Source organism: Sapajus apella, unplaced genomic scaffold (genome assembly GCF_009761245.1).
Source record: "Sapajus apella isolate SASKATOON/1434 unplaced genomic scaffold, GSC_monkey_1.0 scaffold55, whole genome shotgun sequence".
Classification (NCBI taxonomy): Eukaryota; Metazoa; Chordata; class Mammalia; order Primates; family Cebidae; genus Sapajus; species Sapajus apella.
Genome location: NW_022436995.1, coordinates 5942318 through 5968717, shown reverse-complemented (window position 1 = coordinate 5968717; position 26400 = coordinate 5942318). Strand labels below are relative to the sequence as shown.

The 26400-nt window shown below is 38.4% G+C and overlaps 1 protein-coding gene across 1 annotated transcript in view; it reads right to left on the bottom strand.

Moving 5' to 3' along the window:
- Nucleotides 1-26400, bottom strand: part of KLHDC1 (kelch domain containing 1) — a 77299-nt gene continuing 50899 nt past the window's right edge. Inside the window, exons 9-13 of the mRNA XM_032244844.1 lie at nucleotides 26133-26245; nucleotides 24349-24421; nucleotides 18653-18737; nucleotides 15572-15624; nucleotides 1-1556 (exon numbers count right to left, since the gene is read on the bottom strand). Coding sequence (XP_032100735.1) covers nucleotides 1370-1556; nucleotides 15572-15624; nucleotides 18653-18737; nucleotides 24349-24421; nucleotides 26133-26245 — 511 coding nt within the window. The 3' untranslated portion in view covers nucleotides 1-1369. The remainder of the gene's footprint in view (nucleotides 1557-15571; nucleotides 15625-18652; nucleotides 18738-24348; nucleotides 24422-26132; nucleotides 26246-26400) is intronic.

Below are 26400 nucleotides of genomic sequence, written 5' to 3'. Positions count from 1 at the left end.
TTTTTCATAATCAATTTTAATGACTGGTTTACACTGAGAAAAATGAAAACAGTAATTATATACACTTTGTACAATAAATAAAATGTAAAAAAATATTTCAATACATAAATAGAAGCTTTTACACATCCAAAATACAGTACATATAAGAAATCTTTCTAAAATTTAATGAAATACTACAAACTACTATAATTTTCATTATAAATTATATATATATGTCAATATAGAAATATTTTTCTTTAACATTTTAAATTTTGGATGTAACTTGCATGGTAATATTGTGGAGAATAATTTTATATACCAAGCTTTTTAGTAATTAATTGTAATTAGTCAAAGGAAGGGCATGATCGTGATAACATGAAGAAAAATTTATGGCAAAAGTACCATTTTTAGGAATATAAAGACACAGTATTTTATTTCTGTATCGATGGTAATGCTGAAAATAAAAGGGAAGGTATTCGATTTTTAGTATCTGTCTTGAACACAACTCTGAGCTGTGGGCATGATGGCCCAAAATGGTATGGGCCAAACTGAGGGGTTTCTATAAAGTCAAATTACTAGATTACCATCCTATCTCATTACTTACAAAAATTACTTTAGAAGCAGTCTTCCAAGGCAAAATGTATTTTAATATGTCTCAAAAAGTTAATAAATACACTGCTTCTCAATGTTTCAAAGCCTGTATGATAAATAAACCTCCACTTTATGTACTTTAAAACATGGTCTTTATATAGAAACTAGACAAACTAATAACTTAGGGGTAATGGGAAGACAACTGAAGATATTTATTCCTCTATTTGAATAAAGGTGAGGAAAAGTTATGATGCCCTAAGAATACTTTACTAGGTAAGCATTGAAAAGGGCAGGAGTTCAATATTATACCATTCTGGTGTTTGCCTATTTTATACTATTCGGCCGACTGTATTAGTTATTCAAGGAGAACCTTAGGTAACTTTAAAATGACTTCAGAAAGTTTGTTCTTTCTGAAAGTTTATATGTAGTATTTTCACATACATACATGTATTTATACATTTATAAAATTTTGTTGGGGATTTCTGAAGTTCTTGATAATTTCTTATTCTCAAATTTATGTAGTCTTTCCAGTAAAGAATACACACTGAGTTAAAATCTGTTACAATTGTACTTACTTTAAGCAAGAATATTTGTTCTGAGCTTGTAATGAAATTTGTTTACAAATATAAATTAATCTGCATTAACATCTTTTTTTCCATATATCCCAGGCATATAGTCACTTAACAGACTATTTTTGTTCCAAATTTAATCCTTTAAATAAAGCCTGTAATTTGGGAGTGTAAATGTATAGTATGATTAAAACGTTAAAACATACTAAATATATAGAGTATACAACAATTTAATTGCTAATGATACACTGATATTTATTTTCTGTTTCCTCTTTTTGTACTCTTTGTTCTTCTCGGTGATTAGCTGCAGTCCAAAATGTTATTTTTTTGAGTACTTGTTGCAGAAGTTTGGGAGGTAATAAAGATATCTGACTTTCTAAAATGACAGAATTTTTACCAATGCAGTCAAGGCATGACCTGTAAATAAAACATAACAGAATTATTAGTCTTGAAGCTGAAGTTATAATATAAAATATTTATAGTTAAGAATTATTTCTTTGTACACTGTGGTGTTGGATCGTCACTGTTTTAAAAATTTCTAATTTTTGTCAGTACATGGTAGATATATTTATGGGGTACATGAGATATTTTGATGCAGACATGCAATGCATAATAATCATGTCATGGAAAATGGGGTACTCATCCCTCAAACATTTATCCTTTGTTATAGCTAAATATTCTTTTTCTTTCTTTCTTTTTTTTTTTTTTTGAGATGGAGTCTCGCGCTATACCCCAGGCTAGAGTACAGTGGCACGATCTCGGCTCATTGCCACCTCCATCTCCTGGGTGCTGGTTCAAGCAATTCTCTTACCTCAGCCTCCCACCATGCCCAGCTAATTTTTGTATTTTTCAGTAGAGACAGGGGTTCATCATGTTGGCCAGTCTTGTCTTGAACTCCTGACCTCATGATCTGCCTGCCTCGGCCTCCCAAAGGGCTGGGATTACAGACATGAGCCACCGTGCCTGGCCTAGTAGTCTTAAAATTAAAAATCATCATGGGACTTCCGCCAAGATGGCCAAATAGTAACAGCTTTGGTCCGCAGTTCCCAGCCAGAGTGAGCCAGAAGGCGAGTGATCTCCACATTTCCAACCGAGGTACCAGGTTCATCTCATTGGGACTGGTTACAGAATGGGTGTAGCACAAGGAGGGCAAACCGAAGCAGGGTGGGGCATCACCTCACCTGGGAAGTGCAAGGGACTGGAGAACTCCCTCTCCTAGCCAAGGGAAGCCATTAGGCACTTTTCTGGACACTCTGGCACTCTGACTCAGATACTGTGCTTTTGCCATGGCCTTCACAACCCACAGACCAGGAGATTCCCTCTGGTGCCTACAACACCAGCACCCCAGATTTCCAGCACAAAACTGGGTGCTGTTGTGGCTGAAGCAATGATTTTTCTTCTCATACCGCAGTGGCACCTGGAACACCAGTGAGCCAGAACCGCTCATTCCCCTGACAAAAAGGGGGCTGAAGCCAGGGAGCCAAGTGATCTGGCTCGGAGGGTCCCACCCCCAGGAAGACCAGCAAGCTAAGATCCACTAGCTTGAAGTTCTAGCAGCCAGCACAGCAGTCTGAGCTCGACCTGGGACATTCCAGCTCGGTGAGGAGAGGGGCATCAGCCATTACTGAGGCTCGGGTAGGCAGTTCTAAACTTGGCCGTGTAAACAAAGTCACAGGGAAGTTTACACAGCAACTGGGTAGAGCCCATGACAGCTCCCCAAGGCCTCTGCAGGTGGACTGTGACTAGACTCCCTTCTTGCTGGGCAGGGCACCTCTGAAAAAAACGCAGCATCCTGTCAGGGACTTATAAATAAAGACCCCACCTTCCTGGGACAAAGTTCCTGGGAAAAGGGGCAGCTGTGGGTTCTGCTTCAGCAAACCTAAACATCCCTGACCAGCAGCTCTAAAGGGAGCAATGGATCTCCCAGCATAGCACTTGAGCTTTGATAAGGGACAGACTGCCTGTTCAGGTGGCTCCTTGACCCCTGTTTATCCTGACAAAGAGACACCTCTTACAGGACAGCTCTGGCTGACATCTGGCGGGCACCCTTCTGGGACAAAGCTACCAGAAGAAGGAATAGGCAGCAACCTTTGCTATTCTGCAGTCCCTGCAGGTGATTCCTAGGAAACAGGGCCTGGAGTGGACCAGCAGACCTGCCTCACTGTTGGAAGAAAAACTAAAAACCAGAAAGAAAAAGCTTCAACATCAACAGAAGGAACATCCTCTCAGAGACCCCATCCAAAAGTCACCAACTTCAAAGACCAAAGGTAGATAAATCCATGAAGATGGGAAAAAAACAGCACAAAAAGGCTGAAATTGCCAAAAACCAGAACGCCTCTTCTTCTCTAAGGGATCACAACTTCTCACCAGCAAGGGAACAAAACTGGGTGGAGAATGAGTTTGATGAACTGACAGAAGCAGGCTTCAGAGGTGGATAACAACAAACTTCTCTGAGCTAAAGGAGCATGTTCTAAACCAAAGCAAGGAAACTAAGAACACTGAAAAAAAGTTAGATGAATGCTAACGAGAATAACCAACTCAGAGAAGAACATAAACGACTTGATGGAGCTGAAAAACAGCACAGGAACTTCATGAAGCATATACAAGTTTCAATAGCCGAATCAATCAGGCAGAAGAAAGGATACCAGAGATTGAAGATCAATTCAATGAAATAAAGTGAGAAGATTAGAGAAAAAAGAGTGAAAAGAAATGAAGAAAGCCTCCAAGAAATATAGGACTATGTGAAAAGACCAATTCTACATTTGATTAGTGTACCTGAAAGTGATGGGCAGAATGGAACCAAGTTGGAAAGCACGCTTCAGGATATTGTCCAGGAGAGCTTCCCCAACCTATGAAGGCAGGCCAACATTCAAATTCAGGAAATACACAGACCACCACAAAGATATTCCTCGAGAAGAGCAACCCCAAGGCACATAATTGTCAGATTCACCAGGGTTGAAAAGACAGAAAAAATGCTAAGGGCAGCCAGAGAGAAAGGTCAGGTTACCCACAAAGGGAAGCCCATCAGACTCACAGCAGATCTCTTGGCAGAAACCCTACAAGCCAGAAGAGAGTGGGGGACCAATAGTCAACATCTTTAAAGAAAAGAATTTTCAACCCAGAATTTCACATCCAGCCAAACTAAGCTTCTTAAGAGAAGCAACTGCTGAGAGATTTCATTACCACCAGACCTGCCTTACAAGAACTCCTGAAGGAAGCACTAAATATGAAAAGGAACAACCAGTACTAGCCACTGCAAAAACATACCAAATTGCAAGGACCATTGGCACTATAAAGAAACTGCATTAACTGATGGGCAAAACAACCAGCTAGCATCAAAATGGCAGGATCAAATTCACACATAACAATATTAACCTTAAATGTAAATGGGCTAAATGCCCCAATCAAAAGACATAGACTGGCAAATTGGATAAAGAGTCAAGACCCATTGGTGTGCTGTATTCAGGAGACCCATCTCACATGCAAAGACACACACAGACTTAAAATAAAGGGATGGAGGAACATTTACCAAGCAAATGGAGAACCAATAAAAAAAAAAAAAAAAAAAAAGAGCAGGGGTTGTAAACCTAGTCTCTGATAAAACAGATTTTAAACCAACAAAGATCAAAAGAAACAAAGAAGGACATTACATAATGATAAAGGAATCAATGCAACAAGAAGTGCTAGCTATCCTAAATATATATGTGCCCAATACAGGAGCACCCATATATATAAAGCAAGTTCTTAATAACCTACAAAGAGACTTAGACTACCACACAGTAATAGTGGGAGACTTTAACACTCCACTGTCAATATAGACAGATCAATGAGACAGAAAGTTAACAAGGATATTCAAGACTTTAACTCAGATGTGGACCAAGGAGACCTAGTAGAAATCTACAGAACTCTCCAGCCCAAATCCACAGAATATACATTCTTCTCTGCACCACATCACACTTACTCTAAAATTGACCACATAATTGGAAGTAAATCACTCCTCAGCAAATGCAAAAGAACGGAAATTATAACAGTCTCTCAGACCACAGTGCAATCAAATTAGAACTCAGAATTAAGAAACTCACCCAAAACCGCACGACTACATGGAAACTGAACAACCAGATCCTGAATGACTACTGAATAAATAGTGAAATGAAGGCAGAAATAAAGATGTTCTTTGAAACCAATAAGAACGAAGATACAACATACCAGAATCTCTGGAACACATTTAAAGGAGTGTCTAGAGGTAAATTTATAGTACTAAATGCCCACATGAGAAGCAAGGAAAGATCTAAACTTGACACCCTAATGTCACAATTAAAAGAACTAAAGGAGCAAGATCAAACAAATTCAAAAGCTAGCAGAAGAGAAGAAATAACTAAGATCAGAGTAGAACTGAAGGAGATAGAGACACAAAACACCCTTCAAAAACTCAGTAAATCCAGGAGCTGGTTTTTTGAAAAGATCAACAAAACAGACAGCTAGCCAGACTAATAAAATAAAGAGAAGAATCGAATAAATGCAATAAAAAATGATAAAGGGGATCTCACCATCGGTTCTACAGAAATACAAACAACCATCAGAGATTGCTATAAACGACTCTATGCACATAAACCAGTAAATCAAGAAGAAATGGATAATTTCCTGGATGCTTACATCCTCCCAAGACTAAACCAGGAAGTTGAATCCCTGAATAGACGAATAACAAGGTCTGAAGTTGAGGCAACAATTGATAGCCTACCAACCAAAAAAATTCCAGGTCCAGATGGATTCACAGCTGAATTCTACCACAGGTACAAAGAAGAGCTGGTACCATTCCTCCTGAAATAATTCCAAACAATACAAAAAGAGGGAATCTGCCCTAACTCATTTTATGAGACCAAAATCATCCTGATACCAAAATTGGCAGAGACACAACTAAAGAAGAAAATTTCAGGCCAATATCCATGATTAATATTTATGTGAAAATCCTCAATAAAATACTGGCAAACCAAATGCAACAGCACATCAAAAAGCTTATCCATCATGATCAAGTCGGCTCCATCCCTGGGACGCAAGGCTGGTTCAACATATGCAAATCTATAAATGTAATCCATCACATAAACAGAAGCAAAGACAAGACACATGATTATCTCAATAGATGCAGAGAAGGCCTATGACAAAATTCAACAGTGCTTTATGCTAAAAACTCTCCATACTAGGTATTGATGGAATGTATCTCAAAATAATAAAAGCTGTTTGCAACAAACCCAATGTCATACTGAATGGGCAAAAACTGGAAGTATTCCCTTTGAAAACTGGCACAAGACAAGGATGGCCTCTCTCACCACTCCTATTCAACATAGTACTGAAAGTTCTGGCCAGGGCAATCAGCCAAGAGAAAGAAATAAAGGGTATTCAATTAGGAAAAGAGGAAGTCAAACTGTCTCTATTTGCAGATGACATGATTGTTTATTTAGAAGACCCCATCATCTCAGCCCAAAATCTCCTTAAGCTCATAAGCAGCTTCAGCGAAGTCTCAGAATACAAAATCAATGTGCAAAAATCACAAGCATTCCTACACATCAATAACAGACAGAGAGCCAAATCATGAGTGAACTCCCATTTACAACTGCTACAAAGAGAATAAAATACCTAGAAATATAACTAACAAGGAATGTGAAGGACCTCTTCAAGGAGAACTACAAACCACTGCTCAAGGAAATAAGAGAGGACACAAAGAGATGGAAAAACATTCCATGCTCATGGTTAGGAAAAAGCAATATTGTAAAAATGGCCATGTTGCCCAAAGTAATTTATAGATTCAATTCTATCCCCTTCAAACTACCAATGACTTTCTTCACAGAATTGGAAAAAAACAACTTAAACTTCACATGAAACCAAAAGAGAGCCTGCATAGCCCAGACAATCCTAGACAAAACCAACCAACCAACCAACCAACCAAACAAACAAACAAACAAAAAAACAAAGCTGGAGGCATCATGCTACCTGACTTCAAACTATACTACAAGGCTACAGTAATCAAAACAGCATGGTACTGATACCAAAACAGAGACACAGACCAATGGAACAGAACAGAGGCCTCAGAAGTAATGCAACACATCTATAACCATCTGTTCTTTGACAAACCTGACAAAAACAAGCAATGGGGAAAGGATTCCCTATTTAATAAATGGTGTTGGGAAAACTGGCTAGCCATATGCAGAAAGCTGAAACTGGATCCCTTCCTTACACCTTATATGAACATTAACTTGAGATGGATTAAAGATTTAAACATAAGACCTAACACCATAAAAGCCCTAGAAGAAAACCTAGGCAATAACAGTCAGAACATAGACATAGGCAAGGATTTCATGACTAAAACACCAAAAGCAATGGCAACAAAAGCCAAAATGGGCAAATCAGATCTAATTAAACTTAAAAGTATCTGCACAGCAAAATAAACTATCATTAGAGTAAACTGGCAACCAGCAGAATGGGAAAACATTTTTGCAATCTACCCATCTGACAAAGGGCTAATAACCAGAATCTACAAAGAACTTAAACAAATTTACAAGAAAAAAAAAAAACCATCAAAAAGTGGGCAAAGTATATGAACAGACACTTCTTAAAAGAAGACATTTATGCAGCCAAAAAACATATGAAAAAAAGCTTATCATCACTGGTCATTAGAGAAATGCAAATCAAAACCACATTGAGATATCATCTCATGCCAGTTAGAATGGCAATCATTAAAAAATCAGGAGACAACAGATGCTGGAGAGGATGCAGAGAAATAGGAACACTTTTACACTATTGGTGAGAGTGTAAATTAGTTCAACCATTGTGGAAGACAGTGTGGCAATTCCTCATGGATCTAGAACTAGAAATACCATCTGACCCAGTAATCCCATTACTGGGTATATACCCAAAGGATTATAAAACATTCTATTATAAAGACACATGCACACGTATGTTTACTGCAGCACTGTACACAAGAGCAAAGACTTGGAACCAACCCAAATGCTCATCAGTGATAGACTGGACAAAGAAAATGTGGCACATAAACACCATGGAATACTATGCCCCCATAAAAAAAGGATGAATTCATGTCCTTTGCAGGGACATGGATGAAGCTGGAAACCATAATTCTCAGCAAACTTACACGAGAACAGAAAAACAAACACCGCATGTTCTCACTTGTAAGTGGGTGTTGAACAACAAGAATACATGGACACAGGAAGGGGAACATCACATACCATAGCCTACTGCAGGGTGGGAGGGCTAGGTGAAGGATAGCAGGGGATGGCAGGATTGGGGAGGGATAACATTAGGAGAACTACCTAATGTAGATGACGGGGAGATGGATACAGCAAACCACCATGGCATGTGTATACCTACATAACAAACCTGCATGATCTGCACATGTACCCCAGAACTTAAAGTATAATTTTAAAAAATCATCATAAAAATTTTACATGGCAATGCATTCGATTGTATTGTTTGGAACATGATAGGTTTTTTTTTTTTTTTCCCTTGAGCACCACTGTAATCATATATTTTTACAGCAGAGAGACTAAATCAGACCAAAATCTAATGGAAACAGAATATACAGCTTACCATCCATAATGTTCTTTAAGTAAAAATGATTCAGACTTCATTTCAAACAGCAGCTCCAGTTTATGTTATACTTTCAGTCAGCCCAATAACCATGTATGTACCCTTCTCTCAGAACTGTCTTTTGCTTCCATCACCTCAAGATGAAACGTCTAACATCATTTTTGTTTCTTTTTTTTGAGATGAAGTCTTACTCTGTCGCCAGGCTGGAGTGCAGTGGCGTAATCTCAGCTGACTGCAACCTGTCTCCCGGGTTCAAGCAATTCTCCTGCCTCAGCCTCCTGAGTAGATGGGATTACAGGCGCGCACCACAATGCCTAGCTAATTTTTTCTATTTTTAGTAGATACCAGGTTTCACCATGTTAGCCAGAATGGTCTTGATCTCTTGACCTCGTGATCTGCCCACCTCGGCCTCCCAAAGTGCTGAGATTACAGGCCTGAGCCACCGCGCCCGGCCCTAACATCTATTTTTATATCTGCCCCATGTTTCTTCCATAAACGACTGCATGGGGGTTACACACTTACTACTTTGACCCAGGGAGAGCAGGTTGGAAGACAATAATGGAGCAATACAGAAAGAAAACCACTTGGGTTTCTACTCTTCTGGGGGCCTGGGTGTTCATTTCTTTCTCCCTTTGATTCCATTAGACTAGAGGGCAGTATCCTTCCAAGTACAATGCCGTTTTTAATCTTATGCTATTTTGAAGAGGTTTTTGTACTTTAAAACCAAAAGAAATTTAAGAGAACTATCAAAAAAGTATCTGTTTCAATTAATAAAATTTAATTCAAAAAAGTAAGTCGGAAGGAGAGAGGGAGGAAGGGTGAGAAAATAATTTTTAGAAGTCTTAAAACATTTTTGTAACAGACTCATTTGATTCTGCTGTAGTTAACTTTAGTTGTCATTTTTACAAGCATTGATACTCTAGAGATTTAGATGTTCTTCCATACTTTTATGAAGTCTTTTCCTTCTACTTTGGAACAACTCTAAATTAGAAGTGGGTTAAAATGTCCTGGTAGGTCAAAGTACAGGTACAGAGTTCTGTGGGAGTCAGAGAGGAAGAATAACCAAGACAATCTTAGCAAGTCAGGGGAAACTCTCCAAATGGGAGGTCCAAGCTGAGCCCTTAAGGTTCTCAACAAATGAAAGAAACAAAAGTATTCCAGACAGAAGAACCATATTTGCAAAGCCCTAGAGATGAGAAATAAGATTACAGAAACAGCACTTCCATTGACTAAATACAGCTGAGTGGGGCACGGCCAGAAGTGAAGGCCCTGAGTGGAGGCCCTGAGTACCATGTGAAGGAATCTGCAGTCTGTCTTGCGCAATGGGAGCCAAGCAGGAATCATCACAATACAATATATGATACGTGAGCTTTCCACAGGAATATGTAAGAATATTTCATGCCTATTTTTTCTTTTTTTCTGAGATGGAGTCTTGCTCTGTTGCCAGGCTGGAGTGCAGTGGCACGATCTCGGCTTACTGCAACCTCTGCCTCCCAGGTTCAAGCAATTCTCCTGCCTCAGCCTCCTGAGTAGCTGTGATTACAGGTGCATGCCACCACACCTGGCTAATTTTTTATATTTTTAGTAGAGATGGGGTTTCCCCATGTTGGCCAGGCTGGTCTTGAACAATTACTTCAGGTGATCTGCCCACCTCAGTCTCCCAAAGTGCTGGGATTACAGGCATAAGCCACTGTGCCCAGCCTCATGCCTGATTTTTATAGTAGCCCCAAATTGCAGATATCCTAAATATCTATTAATAGACTAGCCAATATGTTATATTTCTTTTTTTTTTTTTTTGAGACGGAGTCTCCCTCTATTGCCCAGGCTGGAGTGTAGTGGTGTGATCTTGGCTCACTGCAGCCTCTGCCTCACAAGTTCAAGCCATTCTCCTGCCTTAGCCTCCTGAGTAGCTGGGACTACAGGTGCACACCACCATGCTCAGATAATGCTTTTGTATTTTTATTAGAGATGAGGTTTCGCCATGTTGGCCAGGCTGGTCTCAAACTCCGAACTCCTGCCCTTGGGTGATCCACCCACCTCAGCCTCCGAAAGTGCTGGGAATACAGGCTTGAGCCACTGCACCTAGCCAGTAAATTGTATTTCCACGAGATAGAACCTATATAGCCATTACTAACATAAGTATAGATCTATTACACTGAATGATTGTATATTTACATGAAAGATTACAAAACAGCCTGCATAATTTGATCCTTTATACACACTCACATATACATATATGTGCACTGCTCTCACTGAGGTTTCCAATGACCTCCTACAAGGATTAAGTCCACTCTAATCATTTAATAAAATCATTAAAATCATGTATATATAATTACATTTTGATCATTATATATGATTTATATATTAAATATCTCAGTATATATATATATATATATATATTCCCCATGATGGTTCATAGGTGATTTTATTTTACTATATACTTTTCATATTGTATGAATATTCTAGGTAAACACATCTTTTTACAATCAGAATAATGAGCTATTTCTTTTATTTCTTATAATATTCTTTTATATCCAAAGGTATGATGAACATGATCTCACAAATTTACTAGACCATATAAGCCACTTTCTATCATTTCTACACTTCTTCATCTTCTGAATCATTGCTTATCTTCCCTCCCAAACCTGTGTTTTGTGCTTTTTGGAACACCAGTTTTATGTTCTATAAATACCACTGCTTCCTCTGAGTTTCTGAAATCTAAGAAAATGGTTGTGTGTGCAGCTTTCTTGAAAAAATAGCACACATTTTCCCTCGTCTCCATTTTCACAGTCAAGGACCCAGTGTCAGTAGTCTCGTTCCTCACCACCGCTTCTATCATTTCACTTGCAGGTATTGCCATCCACTAACCTCCAGCTCATTTTCCCCTAGTCACTCAGGACTTTGGCCCTGGCTCGCCACAGCACCTTTTCTTGACTGATTTTAGCATCTGTGTGGAAAACCCTTTTCATGCTTTATGACCTCACTCAGGACAGTTCCACCTCTGAAATCTTAAATTCCCATCCTCCTCTTGGAACAGAAACCTCTTATCCTTTTATTTCTTACACTCCATTATTCCTTGGACTCTTCTTAGTTCTACAAATAATAAGACCCTTCCAGTTTTAACTTTCTTTTGTATCCAGTCTAGTTCACCTGCACTTCATTCTCTTGCCAGCAATTTTAATTCCCTTCTCCACTGCTTCTCTGTTACTCAGAGGTGAGGATATAAACTTTCTCAATGTCCTGAACCAACCAACCAAGTTTTCTATCTATATATCCATACTTCCTTCTTTCTCCACTGTTTTAAAGAAAAGAATCTTTTCTTTAGTCAAGGACTAATTCAAAAATCTGTTTGCTAAAATCCACCTCCTCAAGACACTGCTCTGCCTGCTTTTCCTACATTTTCTTGTGTTTCTAACAACCCATTGACTTCTCCCGCCCAACCAGCATTATCAACAAATACATTCGTCCTCCCTTGGTCTTGGTGCTCCTCCCCAGAAGCCATCCCGGCTTTCACCTTCACCTTACCAACAACTCCTCAGTGATTTTTCAATCCAAACGTTCTGGTACCTCTTTACAGTAGCCTTTTCTTGTTCACATCTCCCTTCTCTTGGTTTTTGTGCTACCATTATCTCCTGGCTAGCCTTGAACTTCTCTGGTCACTCTCTTGCTGCCTCCTTTTCTTCTCCCTACCTCTCAAAGGTAGTAAGTTCCTAATGCTCAGTTGTTGGCTTCCTCCTTACTCCTAACTCTTCCTGGCCAGAGCTAATCCACACTTAATAATTCTCCAAAGATTCTGAAATTTTATGTCTGGCCCAGACCTCCTTCCATATATTTAAGTATTTAATGGATAGCTCCACTAGAGGTCCCATAAACACTTAGCACATCAAAAACCAAACTCATAATTTCTACTCTTATCCCATCTTCAGACTGCTGCCCTTCTCTACATTCCTCCTATCCTATCATTAATTCTTCCCACTCCTTTTCCTTGGCATCTATTTAACTACCAAGTCCATTCTACCTCCTAAATATCTCAATCTCCCTTTCTTCTCCAGCCCCATTGATACTTTCCGATCAGATGCTCACTCTGTACCTAACCACAGTAATAGTCTCTTTACCCAGTCATATATCCCTTCAATTTTTCATCCACTCTGTTGCCAGAGGAATTGTTTAACTGTAATATGATCACCTTATTTTCTTGCTACATATTTTTCAATGGCTCTTGATCTCTTTTACACCAGATACTGTAAAAGGGAGATAAAAGTCCTAGATGATATATGATTTCTGATTTTTTTGTCCAAAATCATTTCTTGCAACTCTCTGCCTCATATCACATTCCAGGAATACTCAAGTATTCAGTTTCCAGAACACACCATGATTTTATATACATCTTTACACTAACATCCTGCACTGTTTGTTCATGGCAAATTCTTAGCTCAAACCCTTCTTCTGCAAAGACTTCCCTAACCTTTGCCATCTTAATCATATAGACAAAGGGCCTTCTTCTCCAGTATTCTCGTAAACTTCATATGCGTTTCTTTTAAAGCAATTTCCTTTTCCTATTGTAGAAAAAACCTAAAAGCTTGAAAGTCTACCTTCTACAATATTAGCAATTCTAGGGAAAAGCCATGCCTTTTTTTTTTTTTTTTTTTTTTTTTTTTTGAGACGGAGTTTCGCTCTTGTTACCCAGGCTGGAGTGCAATGGCGCGACCTTGGCTCACCGCAACCTCCGCCTCCTGGGTTCAGGCAATTCTCCTGCCTCAGCCTCCCGAGTAGCTGGGATTACAGGCACGCGCCATCATGCCCAGCTGATTTTTTGCATTTTTAGTAGAGACGGGGTTTCACCATGTTGACCAGGATGGTCTCGATCTCTTGACCTCGTGATCCACCCGCCTTGGCCTCCCAAAGTGCTGGGATTACAGGCGTGAGCCACCGCGCCCAGCCTAGCCATGCCTTTTTATTTCATGGCACAGTGCCTTCCCAAGTAGGCACTCAAGTATGTCTTGATCCCTGCATATGAAGAACTTGGCAATCCAAAGTGCAGGCCACGCCCTGGACTAATTAAATCACAATCGGTGGGGGCAGAACATAGGCATTAATTTTTTTGAAGCTCCTCATGAGAGTTTAGTCTGAGAACTACTGTGCTAAGAGAAGGGGTAGTTAAGAAAAATGTCAGAAGGGTCCGGTTTGAGCTAGTCTAATGGTTTTCAAGTGGTTCATGTTATAGAACATCTAAAGATTACCATATGTTGCCAGGTACAGTGGCTCAAGCCTGTAATCCCAGCACTTTGGGAGGCCGAGGCGGGTGGATCACGAGGTCAAGAGATCGAGACCATCCTGGTCAACATGGTGGCGCGTGCCTGTAATCCCAGCTACTCAGGAGGCTGAGGCAGGAGAATCGCCTGAACCCAGGAGACGGAGGTTGCGGTGAGCCGAGATCGCGCCATTGCACTCCAGCCTGGGTAACAAGAGCGAAACTCCGTCTCAAAAAAAAAAAAAAAAAGATTACCATATGCTCCCTGAAATATAACATGTCCCCTCTCTTTCTCTCTCTTTCTCATATGTCTTCACTTATGTTATTCCCTCTGCATAAAATTCCCACACTTGTTCACTGGGCAACTTCTACATCATCCCTCCCACTAAACTTTGTATAGACTCCTTTTAGAGCAAGAATGTATGAGCTAAGACACTCCTAAGTCATATTACAAAGGTAATACAAGCTTTGGGGTTAAAAAAGAAATTCTTATATATTAAATGTCTTTGTATGTGTGTATATACACTCAGCCCCCTGTATCTATAAGTTCCTCCTCTGTGGATTCAACCAACTGCAGACTGAAATTGTAGTTGGTTTATGATGGTTGCATCCATACTGCAAATGTACAGACATTATTTTCTTGTAATTATTCCATAAACAATATAGTGTAACAATTATTTTCATAGCACTTAAATTGTATTAGGAATTATGAGTAATATAGAGATTATTTAAAGTATATAGCAGGATGTGCATAGGTTTATATGCAAATGCTACATCACTCTATATAAGAGATTAGAACATCTATGAATTTTTGTATACAAGTAGGGGTTTTTCCTGGAACTGATCCCACAAATACCAAGGAATGACTGTATATAACATATATATTAGAAATATTAGACACATTCTGATTTCTAAAAAGTTAAAATGTGAAAAATGTCAGGCTAAGAATTAATGAAATACACTATGTTTAATATTACCATATAAATTAAAGGCAATTTTACAAACAAAACAAAAATGTAACTGTATGTGTACATACACACACACACACACACACACACATATATATATATATATATAAATTTGATATATATATTTGATATATATATATTTTTTTGAGATAGGCTTTCAGTTTGTTGCCAGGCTGGAGTGCAGGAACATGATCATAGTTCAATGCAGCCTCAAACTCCTGGGCTCAAGTGATCCTCCCACCTCAGCCTCCCTAGTAGCTAGGACTACATGCTTAAGTTACCATGCCAGCTACTAATTTTTTCATTTTTATTTTTGTGGAGACGTGGGTCTCACAATGTTACCTAGGCTGGTCCTGAATGCCTAACCTCAAGTGATCCTCCCACTCTGGCCTCTCAGAGCAGCGGGATTATAGGTGTGAGCCAAGCCTGTATAATTTAATTTTTAAAACTCACATTGGTGTATAGTTCAACATTATAAATTTGATTACATTCTTAGGAAGATGTGAAAATATTCCTGAATTCATGTCATAAACGACCTGAAAAATATTATAACTCTTCCCAAAAATGAGAAATTATTATATATTCATAGCATATACAGAGAAAATAAATTTGCTTACCTGAGTAGTGAATAAGGCTGTGTTTGAAAGATCAATAAATCATTACAGTGACCCTAATCAACATAAAAAAGGCATTATTGGGTTTTTGATAAAAATAACAATGAGTTAATAATTGAATGTTTTTTAATTTTATAAATGTAAAAGATATTACATAAAGCAGCAAATAAACCTAGCTGTTGACACATACACATAAATGTATGCACACATATAAACATACACATACATATGTATACCTGCTACCCACAAACTTTTGAGTTTATGGTTTTCAATTTTCAGCGACCAAATTTTTACCTAACCCATAGCCTATGTAATTGCAAATTTGAAAACTGGAAATACATTCTGATTTAAGAAGTGACTTAAAAAATAACAGTAGTGGTTTTCTTTTTTCTTTTTTTTTGAGACAGAGTCCACTCTGTCACCCAGACTGGAGTGCAGTGACGTGATCTCCACTCACTCCAATTCCATCTCCTGGGTTCAAGTGATTCTCTTGCCTGAGCCTCCTGAGTAGCTGGGATTACAGGCGCCCACCACCACGCCCAGTTTTTTTTTTTTGTTGTTTTTTTTTGTTTTTGTATTTTTAGTAGAGATGCAGTTTCATCATGTTGGCCAGGCTGGTCTCAAACTCCTGACCTCAGGTGATCCGCCCACCTCGATCTCCCAAAGTGCTGGGATTATAATAATGAGCCACAGCACCTGGCCCAGTAGTGGTTTTCAAACTTTTTCTTTTTTTTTTTTTGAGACAGGGTCTGGCTCCAGGATGGAGTGCAATGGGGCAATCAAAGCTCACTGCAACCCCTGCCTTCCTGGCTCAAGCCATCCTCCCACCTCCACCTCCAAAGTAGCTGGGACCACAGGAACAGGCCACCATGTCCAGCTGTGGTAAAGACAGGGTTTTGCCATGTTGCCCTGGCTGGTCTCAAACCACTGAGCTCAAGCAGTCTGCCTGACTCAGCCTCCCAAAGTGCTGGGATTTTAGGTGTGAGCCACCAAGCCTGGCACTTTTTTGTTTTTAAGCTTAACTTTTCTTTCAAATAACTCTTATGTTAAAATTTCCTCTTTATCCTCTCCTCCTTTTCCAGGTGGCCTCAGGGCAGTCTTGGTTTGAAAGTCAAGCTCTGGAATTCCTTGGGCATTCTTAATTTGAAAGTCAAGATCTGGAAGATTATTTGAATAATGAGTCTCTCATCTAAAAGTTAATGTGGTAGAAAAGTCATAGACAATTTCTCTAATCTTTTCAAATAGGTCTTTAGAATTTCATAATTTATGATCATGCTTTTAATCAGAATTCCTATTTTAATGATAAATTTTGTACCCTAAATGAAGATTTCTAGTGCCAACAAAGAGAAGACAAACCACAATATTTGCTTTTTTAATAAATGCAAAGTTGTAGTTTTAATCTTTTAGGGAAGCACTGAATTCTCAGCCAAAGAAAGCTCTAAAACTTTTGATATACAAAACATTTAAGTTACAGGCTTCAGAACTACAAAATAAAGCAAATTCCCTGGAGAGAAGCCATCCTATTTTGGAGTTTGCCACTCCATAGGAGCAGCTCTGGAGATAACTACACCTCAAGAGATGAAAGGGAGCTAGTGCCCTCTTGGTTATACTCTGGCTCGCTGTACCCCATCCCTGATGGCTCAGAATCCTGTTTTTGAGTGTCCTACACAAAACCAGAGCAATCGTTCCTGAACTCCTGTCCTGTTGTGTATCATGTATAAATATGGCCACCCTGCTCTGAATTTCCCAGGGTGCTAGGAGTGAAAAAACCATACTCTCCAAATGCTACTCATTTATACCTTTGACCTTAGTTTTATCACATTTTAAAATGGAAAATCTTTAAACCTGAGACTTAGGAATTTTCTAAAAAAAAAAAAAAAAACTTTAAACTTAAATGTAAAACAGCTGAGTAAAGCAGTGGTAAAAGATATATATTTAAAAAGACAATAGGTCAGGCATGGTGCTGTAATCCCAGCACTTTGAGGGCCTGAGGTGGGTCGATCACTTGAGGTCAGGAGTTTTTATTTAGGCCAGGTGCAGTGGCCTAGGCCTCTAATCCCAGCATTTTGGGAGGCTGAGGCAGGCAAATATCTTGAGGCCAGGAGTTCAAGACCAGCCTGGCCAACATGGTGAAATTTCATCTCTACTAAAAATACAAAATATTAGCCGGGCATGGTGGCCCACACCTGTAATCCCAGCTACTTGAGGCTGAGGCAGGAGAATCACTTGAACCTGGGAGGTGGAGGCTGCAGTGAACCAAGACTGCACCAGTGCACTCTAGCCTGGGTGACAGAAAACCCTTGTCTCAAAAAAGAAGGGAATATACTTTAAATATTTCAACAAAGTAGTTTCCTCTTGAGGGGAGAAAGCTAGTGGGTAAGATTCAGAAGGAATAATCAGGTAGCTTCAACAGTATTGATGATGTTCTAATTCTAAAATTAGCTAGCAAAATTTATGGTTATTTATTATGCTTAGGATCTACATTATAAACATTCTTTTTATGTATCAAATATTACATACAAATATATATATTTTTGAGACAGGGTTTCACTCTGTCACCCAGACTGGAGTGCAATGGCATGATCTTGGTTCACTGCAACCTCTGTCTCCCCGGTTCAAGTGATTCTCCTGAGTCATTTTTGTATTTTTAGTAGAGATGAGGTTTTGCTATGTTGGCCAGGCTGGTCTTGAACTCCTGGCCTCAAGATATTTGCCTGCCTCAGCCTCCCAAAGTGCTGGGATTAGAGGTGTAGGCCACTGCACCTGGCCTACATAAAAATATTTTAATTCAATAATATTAGAGACACCCATGTAAGAGAAAAGAGAAAGAGGAATCATCCTTTAAAAGTTCTTCTTAATAATTTGGCTAATGAAACTAATAGACCTATTTTGATATGTAAATCTAAAACATCCAGAAAGGCTTCATCAAAGCCACTCATCCTGAAGATTAATTAAACCACAGAGTTACATTTCATGCCCTTCCATATTTTGCAATGTTAGAATATCAACATTCTTGCTGAATAGCCATTTAGTCTGAATAACACAACTACTCAGAGGAAATATTTAGATATAAGATTTTCTTACTGTATCCAAGGCAAGTAAGTCATCTTTGCTGCCACCAAATACCATTATTTCATTTTCTTTTCCCAAACAGGCTGTGTGCCATAACCTATGTTTGAAAATCATAAACAGAGTGAAACATTGTCATGGAAGAAATTGTACATTACATATAAATAAATTCTAAATTTCATACTGTAAAATATAATCTATTTAAAAGAGGCATGATTGAACTTGAACCTTTGGGATATCCTAAAAGGGGTTATAACGATTCCTCTAGAGCTCATTAAATCACACCATTAAGGAGATGATTCTCTCTCTGGTTTTTTGTTTGTTTGTTTTAGGAGATGAGGTCTCTTCATGTTTCCCAGGCTAGATTTGAACTCCTAGGCTTGGGTAATCCTCCTGCCTCAGCCTCCCAAAGTGCTGAGATTATGGGCATGAGCCACCACACCCAGCCAGAGATGACTCTTAATAACAGTTTCTATTATATCCCTCAACATTTTTATAACCTTTTTTTCTCATACATATTATCCCTGAAGTAAAATAAAAAGGAACTGATCATGTTATTGCTGAAATAGGCACTTTGCCCAGTTTTCTTACTACTATCTGCCACGTTACTATTCTTATAATTTTTGCCTTTTTTTCCTGCTCTATGTTCCCCATCACCCAACAAATACAATCTGGCACTCCTTCACATTTCCATTGTCACGCTACTCATCACTCTGAGTACAGAACACCATAGTATGTTCCTAGTTTTTCAGTCTCTCACCTCCCCCAGATACATATGGCTAATAAATATTTTCAAATATTGTTTCTGACCATAAAAATTTCCTGATGAGGAAGCATCTGCACTACCAATGGCTGTATTTCCTAGCCTAGTATTTGTGATCAACCACTGTTTTTTTTCCCCCACAAATCTTAATTCTTGGCTTCTTCCCAAATGAGCCCTCTATTTAGCTAAATTCATTTCCTTGCTTCCCGTGAGAAAACCTTATTGTCTACCTTTAGGCTTTTGTTCATTCTGTTTCTTATGTTTAGAATAAGAAGTCATTTTCATTGAGCCTGAAAAATAGCCTCCAAATACCCACCCAAAACTGGTTCTGTTACCATCTCTATTCAGCACCCTTTAATGTTTATGTGCTCATTTTGTACTTGCCTCATTTACATTTGAAGATGAACTGCTCTGCATGCTACTTTAGCTGTTTGACTACCTAAGATTATGAGGTCCTTGAGGTAAGAAATTGTCAGTGGTGTGCTGGAAACAGCTTACTGGCTAGCAGAGGCTGATTGTGCCTATCTCCAGCCAACTCCACATACCGTGACATCACGTTGGAAGCTTGAAATGAGCCATGGTAGGAGTATTTACACCTTGGAAATCAGCAAATTAGGGCATCCTCCCACTCTGGAGAGTGGTTGTTACCTGTTACCAGCACAGCACGGGAACTTGAGGAATCCAATTATTTTTTTTGAGACAGCGCTTCATTCTCGCGCCGCCCAGGCTGGAGTGCAGTGATGCCTTCTTGGCTCACTGCAACCTCCGCCTTCTGTGATTCTGCAATTCTGCCTTTTGAGTGATTCTCCTGCCTCAGCATCCTGAGTAGCTGGGATTACAGGCGCCCGCCACCACGCCCAGCTCATTTTTGTGTTTTTAGTAGAAACGGGGTTTCACCATGTTGGCCTGGCTGGTCTCAAACTCCAGACCTTGTGATCTACCTGCCTCAGCCTCCCAAAGTGCTGAGATAACAGGTGTGAGCCACCACACCTGGCTGGGGAATCTCATTTTATGGCTTCTTAAAAATGTCTCATGTGGTGTTCTGCACCCAGTACCTGCTCTAAAACTTATGAGTAACAAAAGTAAACACGAGGCTGGGCGTGATGGCTCAAGCCTGTAATTCCAGTACTTTGGGAGGCTGAGGTGGGGGGATGACAAGATCAGGAGTCCAAGACCCCTGGTCAACATAGTGAAAACCCATCTCTAATAAAAATACCAAAAGAATTAGCTGGGTTTATTGGTGCGTGCCTGTAAACCCAGCTACTTAGGAGGCTGAGGAAGGAGAATCACTTGAACCTGGGAGGTGGAGGTTGCAGTGAGCTGAGATCACACCACTGCACTCCAGCCCGGGTGACAGGGCAAGACTCTAACTCAAAAAACCAAAACAAAACAACTAAAAACCCAAAAGCAAACGTGAAAAAACCAACATAATATATTCAGTCATTAGACATACAAATTATTTCGTAAAAGAGTAGAGCATCTAATGTTCTTTTGAAAGTGGTCTGGTAGCTCACGTCTATTTCCAATATATCACATTATTACCAAATAATAGTTTTATGAAGTTGAATATTTCCAGAGTAAGAGAACTCTCAAAAAAAGTACATGTAAATTTCCCAATTTTAGATTTAGATTTCGATTTCCCAATCTAAAATTGGGAAATTTACATTTAAATTTAAATCTAAATTAGAGATTTTACATAGTCATTGCTTTTACTTTTGAGAATACGTTGATTACTTCCTTTTTTTTTTTTTTTTTTTTTTGAGACAGGGTTTGGCTTTGTTACCCAGGCTGCAGTGCAGTGCCACAATCTCTGCTTCTTCCAACCTCTGCCTCCTGGGATCAAGCAATCCTCCCACCTCAGCCTCCCGAGTAGCTGACTACAGGCACACGCCACCACACCTAGCTAATTTTTTTTTTTTTTTTGGAGAGATGGGGTTTCGCTATATTATCCAGGCTGGTCTTGAACTCCTGGGCTCAAGTAATCCTCCTGCATTGGCCTCCCAAAGTGCTGGGATTACAGGCATGAGCCACCACACCTGGCCTTACTTTTTTTAACATACCAATTTTGAAGCAACAGGTGCATAAAACAATTATAAATCATAACTTATTACCATACAACTTATTTTTTCTACTTCCCAGAAACTGGGAAACATAACTAATTTTTAGTGCATTAACCCCTTTTACTTAGCTTTCACAAGTGCAAACACTGGGATTATGCACAATTTGTTAAAACACATACTTTCCTCAAACACTCATCATGTACACATTCAATGACAAATGCACTTGTGGCCCAGAAAGGAACCAAGTCATTAGAGATGTTTGGGAAATACTCTGCCCAATTCTCCAACTCTTATGTTAGAAGATACATTGATATAAATCTTCAGCAAGAACCCAGATTATGTGGTGGGTTGAAGATGGGGACTGGAAGAGGGTTAGGTAAAGGAGAGAGAATACAAGAAATGTCCTCATACATGGGAAGGAATAGATTAATTTCCTGGAAGGAAGGCTATTTGTAACCTTGGCAATACTCATGAGATTCAACAGGACTTGGGCTCTATAGTCTCCAACAGCTTTTTCAGACACATTAAAATAGGGTCCTTGCTGATAGCCGCCTATATAGGCTATCAGATATGGCTACATGTATGGCTTATCAGCCATAGTTTTATCTGGGTGAGACCCAGAGAATAATAGTGCTATACTGTAGAACAGTCATTCTCAACAAGGGGCAATTTGTCCCCCAAAGAGGCATTTCACAATATATGGAGATATTTTCATTTGTCACAACTTGAGGAGAGAAAGGTGGTACAACTGGCATCTATTGTATAAAGGACAGAGATGCTGCTAAACATACTACAATACATAGGACACCCTCACGACAAAGAATTATGTGGTCCAAAATGTCAGTCATGTCAAAGTTGAGAAACCTGCTGTAGAGTTCTAAGAGGAGAATTGGGCAGCTTACGTTTCAAATTACAACTTGGAAAGTTTGCACAAAATGCTATAGATCTTAGCTAAATGGTCATTTTCATAAAAATTAGTAAATATATACACACACATATATGTTCTCCTTACACTCAACTGTATCCCACCTGTTCTCCTCCTCACCTCATACCTGAAGATAGATCTGCCTCTGTCTTATCTGCCTTAGAGAAACTCTGGCCTGGATTTCATCATCGCAGAACACTGGAAAGCCTTTCCTGACTTGATTTTGATGACATCTAGCTTGCAACCTGATGTTTTTTCTACAGACTGATAGTTTATGTCCTTTCACAGCTGCTCTAAACTTATCACCTAAACATTCTAATAAAGCATATTATTTACATGACACATCAGCTGAATTAAAATAAATCTCTTTACATAGCTCTAGTTCTAACTAGTATTATATTATTGATAACAGTTGTTGCTCTAATTACTCATTAAGGGTTCAAATATAAAATAGGAGTAATTTTAAAACTAAACATTTTTACTAATACTTTGGTCTACAATTAATGCATTCATACAATCAAACAACTGGAATAAACTAAGAGACAATCTAGTCCAACTCCCTCATTTCACAGATAAAGAAACTGATGCGTAGTTTCTTTCTTTCTGTTTTTGAGACAGATTCTGGCTCTGTTGCCCAGGCTGGAGTGCAGTGGTGCAATCTTGGCTCACTGAAGTCTCAGCCTCCTGGGATCAAGTGATCCTCCCACCTCAGCCTCCCAAGTAGCTGGGACTATGAGGTGTGTACTACCACATCCGGCCATTAAAAAAAAAAATTGTAGAGATGGGTCTCACTGTGTTGCCCAGGCTGGTCTCAAACTCCTGGACTCAAGTGTTCCTCCTGCCTTGGCCTCCCAAAGTGCTGGGATTAACAGGCAAGAGCCATCATGCCCGGCCAATGCTCAGTTTCTTTAAGTGACTTTTCAAAGCCAAAAAACTAGGTGGTAGCTGAGCAAGGACTAGAACTCTGGGCTCCCATATCTTAGCACAAAACTCTTTAAGTTAAAAAAATTTTTTTTCAAAAGAGCCAGAACTGTTAAAATAAGACATTCCAATGAATTTTTATAGAAGAAAATATAAGAATCATAAATGCAATTATGATAAATTCTAAATGTACTGCAAATATTAATATAGATACATATACCAAAATACACATAAATACTTTCAGGCCTTTTTCTCAAGTATGTTGTCATTTATTAAATAACAAAAATACATATCATTAAATTGACTTCACACTAGCATAAATTCTAGAATGTATTTTTAAAAGTCTAAAATACATAGCATGAAAAAGATTAAAATCTATTACCAATTTTGCTTATAATGTGCTGAATCTGAATTTCCTATGAAGATATCATTATACTACTCAATCAAATTAGAAAAAAATAAGAATTATAGTACAAATGTGGTTTTCTTTGTAGTCTAATAATAATATATAACTTCTACAATTTTTAATCCTATTAAATGCCATAAATAACATTTTTTCAAAAAATTCATATCAATGAATACAGCATGCAGTTAATAAAGAAAAATAATAATCTGCCACCCACTGGATCAACATGGAAACAAATCTCCTGATTAACTTGCTTTAAACCTCTTCCAAAAACAACTACTACTAAAGCCAACCTCATTCTTGTCTACTTATGAAAAATATTAATATTAAAAACATTAATCTCATATGATGCTTTTAACTATCTTAATCTTCACAGTTATCAGGCAAGATTATACATCTACCTAAAAGAAAAACATTTTCAAATATGCAAATATGGGTGAAAACTGGATAGATCATTTCTAACAATGAGATACAACTAAAATAGTAATTAAATTATTTAGGTAACATTAACCTCATTTGAAAGATATCCTTCTTAATGACTTATTGTCTCAATGGCAAACACTATAAATTCAGTACTATATTTTAATACTTAAAAAAATCTTAACTATGTTACTATTTGTCAATGTCTTGACTTACCTTGGTCTTGTTTCAGGTAAATGTGTAAGTTGTTTCCAACAATTTGTTGTGACATTATGAATCCAACCATCACCTGCAATATTATTGCAGTTAAGAAATTAAGATGAGGTCTTTGGGATACAATATTAATTTTCCCCCAAATTTATTATTCTACATTTAAATGACTCTTTTTTCTGAGTGCGCCTATTTTATCTTAAAAATTTTCAAACATTTACAAAACTAGAGTTACCATGACAATGAAATTCCACATATCGCAGATTCGACAGCTATCAAGACTTTGCTACATGTGCTCCCCTTGCTCCACTTATCTTTTTGTTATTCTTATTGCTTTATTTTTCTAAATGAAATCCTAGATCTCCTACCATTTTCCCCATACATACTTCAGTATGCATTACTGAAAAAAAGGACATTTTTTACATAACCACAATGCCATTATCACAGTCAACCAAGCTAAAAAAAAATTTATTGGGATCATCTAATATCTGTATAACCAAATCTTAAACAAACAGAATCTTTAAGGGAGAAAATTGACTAGATTATGAGTCAGGACATTTAATTTCCCATAGATCAATGACCAGAAATGAAAACAGAAACTAAAAACACTAGAGATCATGAAGATATGATGTTAACCCCTACTGAACTGTACAGATGTTAGTTTTTTTGTTAGATTCCAAATCTCTTTTAATTAAAAATCTAACAAATTGAGGAAGTATAATAATATGCAAGAATAACTAACATCTCCTACTAGGAACTGTTGTTTCTCCAACTAACCTCTGCAATTTGTTTGGTAGCCAGCTCTGACTGCCACACGCACAGCTGATGCTCAATAAACTTTTGTTAAAAAACAGTTGTTTCCAGACCCTAATATATAATTACAGAAATGTTTTAATAGTATATAATGTTTCTTAATGAAAACATCTCTAGCCATAGAAAACTTCTGGGTTAAGAAAATAAACAATAGCCCAGCCTGGCCAACATGGTGAAATCCCATCTCTACTAGAAATACAAAATTCAGCTGGGCATGGTGGCGGCCGCCTGTAATCCCAGGTACTTGGGAGGCTGAGGCAGAAGAATCGCTTGAATCTGGGAGGCAGAGGTTGTAGTGAGCCAAGATCGTGCCATTGCACTCTAGCCTGGGTGACAGGAGACTCTGCCTCAAAAAAAAAAAAAAAAAAAAGGAAAATAGAAAACACAAAATATCTAACATGCCAAATTAAGAATTCGACATTCCTGGTCAGTGTCTATCCTGATACCACAATTTTACTGCTGAAAAAAAACTGCATTCCAAAACGAATAGCCACTGGGACCAGCAGTGACAGGAGCTTAAAAAACCTGGCTAAACACTTTCCTCCACAGTTCTGGAACAAAAAGAGAAGGAACTGGGTATCCTACTTTATATTTTCAGGGCCTTCTAAGAAAGGCTGCTCTTCTAACCCCCTAGCCTGGAGTATAGCACAAGCAAACAGTGCAAGCATCCTAACCTACAATACAAGCATCTGGATCAAATACAGCGGACACGGAATCACAGACTATAGTAGTAGAAAGGGGCTTTATTACATCTATCCTCAATCACCCTTCCTCTTCTCTTTCCCTAGAAAACATGGGAACGTGGAGAGTCAAGGGTACAAAAGCAAAAAGGTCACAATTCATGCAAGAAAATAGTTGAGGATAAAGGCAAACGAGAACAACAGGAAAAAAGGAAGGTGTACTTTACTGTAAGTACGGAATACAATGAATAGAAAAGAATGAGATAATAATTACAGGCTTAATTTTAATCAACTTACTTAATGGGATATTATCTGCACTTAGTCCACCACATAGGAAAAGTTTATCATCAGCTATCGGTGTTAAAGTATGCCACGACCGATGTTTCGGGCTTTCTCCGTTAATAGCAATCCTGTGGCAAGGGGAAAAAGAAGTCTAGGTACTATGTTAATCAAAAGAAAAGGTTTTAATCTTAGATCTTAAAAAAAAATTGCCCTCACTGTCCCCCCAAAAAAGAGTTGATTTTACTAGTCCCACCTACATGAATTTTTTTTTTTTTTTTTTTTT